Below are 6,412 nucleotides of genomic sequence, written 5' to 3'. Positions count from 1 at the left end.
GTGCTTTTCTCAGCACAGATCTTCGTGATATCGGTGAGAGTGAATTAACGTGACGTTTATAAATATTTTGCAAAAATTGCACGGTTCAATAATATTTAACGAATAAATAATTAGCGTTGGATAATGAACGGTCACTTACACTGCGTGAATGTTACTTAAGTTAATTTGCTTCTAACTCGAAAATAGAAATGAACGAGAATAATAAATGAGAATGTGAGGCGAGAAAAGAAAAATCTCTTACCGATTAATTTTGAGTAATTTAATCTTTTATCTTTATCAATGTTACGTCAGTTACATATTTTCAACGGTCTCTAGTATACATCGAGTAGATTTTAATTGCTTTTAGCGATACTAAAAATAGATCGGTTACGGCGTAGTCCCTTATTTCAAATTGTGTTCACATTTCTGTTTCAAAAAGACGGAACTGGAGAATATACACCCGGATGCCTTCGTTATTATGTATTCCGTGATTAGCAAGGCGTCGTTCCAGAGGGCTGAAGAGTATCTCGAACGTCTTCACGACCAGGATCTCCTCAGGGGAAAGCCGGCTATATTAGTCGGTAACAAAGTGGATCTCGTTCGATCCAGGGTGGTTTCTTCCCAAGGTTAGTATGTATAAATAAAAAAAAAGAAAATGTATTGCAATCTACGTCTAAATACTATCTTACGGACTAAGATCATTTTTTTCGAACGCTTTCAACTTTAGAAATTGTAGAGCTATTTAAAGAAGTTGCTAGTGAAAGTGGGCCGTATATGGTCAGACATGCACGTTATTCCCAATGCGACAGCAGTAAAGCGTTGCGACTAGCGTTAAAAATTGTTTTGCACGAAGGGAAATATAGGTGTATCTTAATTTTGGATAAAGTTAAACATACAAATCTTTTGAAATAAATTACTTCAATATCATCGAAATCTTGAGGTAAGCTGCTGTAACACTAACTGTGTCAAATGTCATAAATAACACTGAACATATAATTATCCACAAGTATATATAACAAAAAATAGGCCAACAAATATAATTCACTTTTGTGAACCATATACAGTTACATTGAAAATTCAGAAAAATCAGTTAATCACCTAAAACAAGCAAAACGCTACTTTGAATATTTTAACCTGTCCTTTCTCTCGCAGGATTTTCAAACTTGTTAAGGACTCTAAGACTTGTTATTACAAGAAAATTTTGCGCCACTTTTTACCTTTCTTCTTCAGAGTAAAATACAAAAAAAAAATACATTGCACTCTTATAAGTCACAATTACATTTACGTTAAAAAACCAAGGAAAGAGGACTTTGGATAAACCGAATTGACCAACATCCAAACATATTCCAATCACCTCAAAGTACCCAAAAATCCAACTTTGTATATTTCACTCTGTTGGTTGATCCTGTAGACTGCAACACGCTCCAAGCAGAACGAAAACTCCACACTAAAGTCTTTCGTAAAATAGACAATCTAATTCAACAAATACACACTTCACCCTTCGATATCACATTGACGTACAAGCAACAAAAAGACCAAATCCAGAGTCTTATCTGAACAACCAAAAACTCCAACATCGTAAACATTCCTCATCCTTCCTCTCAGCGCTTCCACTCTAAAAAGACCCCAATGTAACAGCTGAACCAAGCGGAACACTTGATATTCTCCTCGTTATCAGAACTCCCTGTCCCCTTTCGCACACTTTCTCCGGATAAAATGATCAATCGCGCTATTTTTCACCATCCTACACGCGCCCTTGCCAGCGACGGGGGTTTAAATATACGCTTCCCTTCTCTAATCCGGCGCGTGCTGCCCGCAGATGGCAAGTGCCTGGCGTGTACCTATCGGGTGAAGTTCATCGAGGTCTCGGTCGGGATCAACCACAACGTGGACGACCTGCTTGTCGGCATCCTGAACCAGATACGGCTGAAGAACGTGCAGGGGAACGCGGAGAACCGTGCTGGAAACGGGGCCAGCGAAGGTAGTGGCCATTGGTACAAATCCAGGGGCGTGGTGCGTGTCAGCATGAAGGCCAGACAGATGTTGACCTGGCTGTTCGGTAAGGAGGACAGTAAATTCAAGAACTGCGAGAATCTTCACGTGCTCTAAACAGAGAGAAAGAAAGAGAAAGAGGAGAGAGATAGAGTGAAAAAGGAAGAGAAAAAAGGGTGAATCTCTCCCCGGCCGTACCTGACGGTAGATTGTAAGGGCGGTGCTGTCCGGCTCGATTATGCTACCCTGCATGCTGACGAAACTTCCACACGGGGAACCCTGAACAGCAATAGCGGAGGCTGGAATAACGTATTCGCGAGAGATTTAACAGCTGGTGAGATTGTATCACGGGGTGGTTTCCTACCGAATGGCCAATTTAGTTCCTGGAAACTCCACACACGATTTTACTTACTTTCTACGCCCACCCTTTGCGGATATTGGACAATTTTTGTACTGTAATTTTCTTCTCGGTTTCTTCTCTCTCACTTTTTCGTCAATTTCAAGCTCTCCGCCTCGCGTAATTCTCCTTCATTTTCGTTTTACTCGAGGATCCTGGAGGAAGATTAGGGTGAAATTGAGGAGGTGTGTTTGTAAGGAGATTCAAACGTGCATTAGGATTTTCAATTTAATAATGCTCGTTTGAAATGAAAGGAGTAAAGTTGGTCGTTCTTATTGCGCGAGGAGAAGATTCGGCGAATGTGGGGTGCGATCAAAGTGCCAATTAATCAAAACGAACGTGACCACTTTCGTTTCCTTTCGAACGATTAATTTTAATTAATGTTAGCTGATAAGAACCCTCGTCGAGGATCCGCTCGGCGGTTAACGTAATATCGATAAAGATAAGTTTGTTTAAGTCGCAAGCGCCGTCTGCGTTCGTTCATTCTGTGTACATTAACGATAAATTATAGGAATTTATTCCGTGGCGAAATTTATGATAACCGAGGCTTTGATTAATCCTTTGATTCAATTGCTTCCAAACCACTTCTCTCGTTGTACGAACAAAATATGTATGTACAATATATATTCATATCTTTTCGAAAAAGTTTGTATCTTTATATTATACTTTAAACAGATTGAATATCTTTACGAAAACTATCATATACACGTAACAGTTAAGAAATTATGCTTTGAGAAACTAGAAAATTCTTACTCCATCCCCCTTGTTTCTTTCGATGTACAAACAAGAAGTTTCACTGTTGAACAGACCTCGATGCTCGCAGAGAGATCAGACGAAAGAAGCTTGATACAAACGAACACGCGTTTCGAAGGAAACGAAACCCGGTGTGCAGGTGAAATGGTCAATCGGAACGATGATTCGTCGTTCGAAAGAGAACTCGAGACAAAGGTGAGGACAAAAGGGGAAGAATAAAGGAGAAACAATTCGAATCGACTCTAGGACAGGTACGAAGGAATTTAAATCGGACCATGGCATGAATTAGCGGCCACTAGTGTTACGTCGTTACTGTACAATAAGACCAATTTAATCTTTTTAATCCGTGCTGTATATACGATAAGTTTAACGATTACGGATCTGTGTACCTTGTACCAAGAGAAGGGATGAAACGCACGAAAGAGGAAAACGGAGAAAAAGGAAAAAATAAGGAAGAACAGCGAGATACGTGTGTTATATTATTATAAATATATACATACATACCTACACGCATATATATATATATTCCTAATCTAAACGATGAAAATAAGTCTACGTTAGTTTTGTGTAGATGTACTGTTAAACGATTCACGTGTTTTCCTCAAAAGAACGGGTACTATGGAGAATATCCATTTTTGGGACATTTTCAGAGCAAAGTATGAAAGATACAGAATAATATATATATATACGAACACACATATACATATACTGTCCATTGTCTATTTTCTGCGATCTCTATGCCTATGTATATCCGAATTATGTATAGATATATAAATAATACGCGTATGTATATACGAGGTGTAAGAAAAATTAGGGTGGTTCGAGAATTCACTACTTGACGAGCTTTTCAATTCTTTAATAACTCTTTTTACGCGAACAATAAATTTTTAACAATTTTTATCTGTTTCTTTAATTATTTTCATTGTAACAGTGATCATGGTGTTTTAATCCTGCACTGCGAAAAATTTCATTCGATGCAATCGGTTTTTTCCTAAGTCTTACTTTTGATCAGCTTTTCAAGTGACGTAAGTTGCCAGAATTCTCGAACCGTCGTCTTCGAGCATCTTCTATATTTCAAATGAAACAGTGTTGTAACAAGCATAGTTCGAGTGGTACATCCGTTTCAGGGGCCAAGTAGGAGGCAGTAGAAGGAAAGAACCACTGTAGCAAATGTTAGTTTGAGAATGGTACGAACCAAGTTGAAGCAGCTGTAAAATGTAAAAACGGGAAGAGACACAAAATTAGAGAAGTTCAAATCGATGGAATTTCGGCGATGCCGAGCAATCGAAAGTGTTACAATCGCAGAGGGAACAATGTCGTATTTTACTAAAGACTATCCAACGGTGTGTCGAAGTTCCACGAAACAACGTTTATCGAAGCGCTTGTCGAATTTAAAGAAGAATTTCAAGCGCGATAGCCGTGTGAAGTGTGTATCGAGGCGATGCTGTCGGAAGGATTAGCGTTTGAAAGTTAAGCCAGTAAGTCGATAAGATTTCGGCCTTGGTTAACACGAAAATGTTAGCAAGCTTGAGGAGAGCCGTGGTGTCGAGTCGATGAAGAATTCAGAAGTGCCATCAAACGAGAATCAAAGGAAAAAGATTTTACTTTTGTAACGAAAAATCGGTAGAGATTCGTACCAAAGTGACAATAGTTGACACGAGAATATCAATACGTTGATTAAATTCGAGCTTCGTCGAATCGGACGAGCAGTTCGGAATTCGACGATCGAACAGACAAAGCTTCGACCTTGATTGCAATAATTTCACGCTTTTGCGCGGTCCAAGAAATCTCGAATTTTCAAGTAAACATTTTAGCATCGAGTGATTGAAACGTGCGTTAAAATCGAAGACAATACTTGAATCCAGAATCCTGTGAATCTGTAGCAGAATTTTAGCAACGGATGAAGTAAAAGAGAGAAATAAAGCCCAAAAAACGATCGTGTCGAAATGTTGGAAAAATAGGAGAAAGTGACGTTTAAGAGAGGCATTGAAGTAAGGAACGTGTATCGAAAACGAGAGAGAAGTGTGATTCGAAAGACGCCTTCTTCGACTCACAGATAGTCAGACTATCTTCTTACAGCACTGTGAAATCGAGCCGGGAAAGAACGAGGAACCAGAAGCAGGACGTAAGATCGAAGGAAAGAAAACGGAGCGTGTTGCAAAGAATTTCGATGATGAAGAAAAAAGAATCGCTCCTCTGCCGACACTTCGTTCGTTGTCCATTGAAACGAGAACGGGCGAGAATTAACGACGTTCACTCATCGACCATTTAATTCGTTCGAGATCATTGTCGGTATCAGTTTCGCGGAAACCAAGTCGAGAATAATTATTTATCGTTTGCGTCGTCGTCGTTGTTGTTGTTGTTGAAAAATTAATTAAACGAGACAAGAGATCGAGTTCTGTATAACGAAGCGTCACTTCAACAGGGACCTTCACGAAATAATAATAATAATAATAAGAGTAATAGTAATAATAACGATAAAAGAGGAAAAAGGAAAAAAGGGAATTCTTATCAAGTGCCTTTGTGTATTTTTGTAATTTAAGCTAAACTCGATGTAAGTCTTAACTCAAAGAATACAAGAGTGTAACCGTGAAGAAAAGAGAAGAAATACGTATGTCGTTGATCTTGCAAAACGCATACACACACACACACACATATATATATATACACACAGACACACTCTTCTTATAATAGTATCTTTACGAATTCGAACTCGTGTAACCGCGCTTCTACAAAATCATCGACGAGAAATCTTTTTATTCTTCTTCCAATTCGCGATCCATCGCAGTGTTTTCTTTGTTTTTTTTTTTCTCAACTTTCTGCGCCGACAGAAATATTGTTAGAGATCGTGAAAAAGGAAAAAAAAAATGAAGAAAACCATCGTATCAGACAGATCTTGGTAAATATATATATATATAATACGTATGTATATTCGAGAGATTGGAAAATGTCGATAGAGAGAGAGAGAGAGGGAGAAAAAACGAAGTCTCTTTTTTTTGTCTCTCCTCGAGGAAGATCCTAGAAGTGTAATAACGTTCCAACGGTATCGACTTCCTTTTTTCCGACGATACACCCACTCGATGTCTACCGATTAGCTGTTGTCAAGGTGAACTTATCGATGTTACTTAAAACGCTCTCTGTAAGCAAACGTTATCATCGTCGTCTGCTCATTGTGTGAGTGGTGCGTGACGTGACAATACTGCCATCTCTTCGGCTGATAGGGATACGAGTAGTATGTACTTACTTTCGGCGGTTTCGAGCGTCGCGACGCTTTTGGGGAAAGCAACGGAG

General features: G+C 39.0%; 1 protein-coding gene across 1 annotated transcript in view; it reads left to right on the top strand.

Moving 5' to 3' along the window:
• Positions 1-2,197, top strand: part of LOC108577056 (GTP-binding protein RAD) — an 80,746-nt gene extending 78,549 nt beyond the window's left edge. The window contains exons 5-6 of the mRNA XM_017940151.1: positions 419-605; positions 1,799-2,197. Coding sequence (XP_017795640.1) covers positions 419-605; positions 1,799-2,088 — 477 coding nt within the window. The 3' untranslated portion in view covers positions 2,089-2,197. The remainder of the gene's footprint in view (positions 1-418; positions 606-1,798) is intronic.
• Positions 2,198-6,412: the final 4,215 nt, after the last annotated feature.

Source organism: Habropoda laboriosa, unplaced genomic scaffold (genome assembly GCF_001263275.1).
Source record: "Habropoda laboriosa isolate 0110345459 unplaced genomic scaffold, ASM126327v1 scaffold486, whole genome shotgun sequence".
Taxonomy (NCBI): domain Eukaryota; kingdom Metazoa; phylum Arthropoda; class Insecta; order Hymenoptera; family Apidae; genus Habropoda; species Habropoda laboriosa.
The sequence above is the reverse complement of the archived record's forward strand: the minus strand, read 5'-3'. Positions and strand labels throughout refer to the sequence as shown.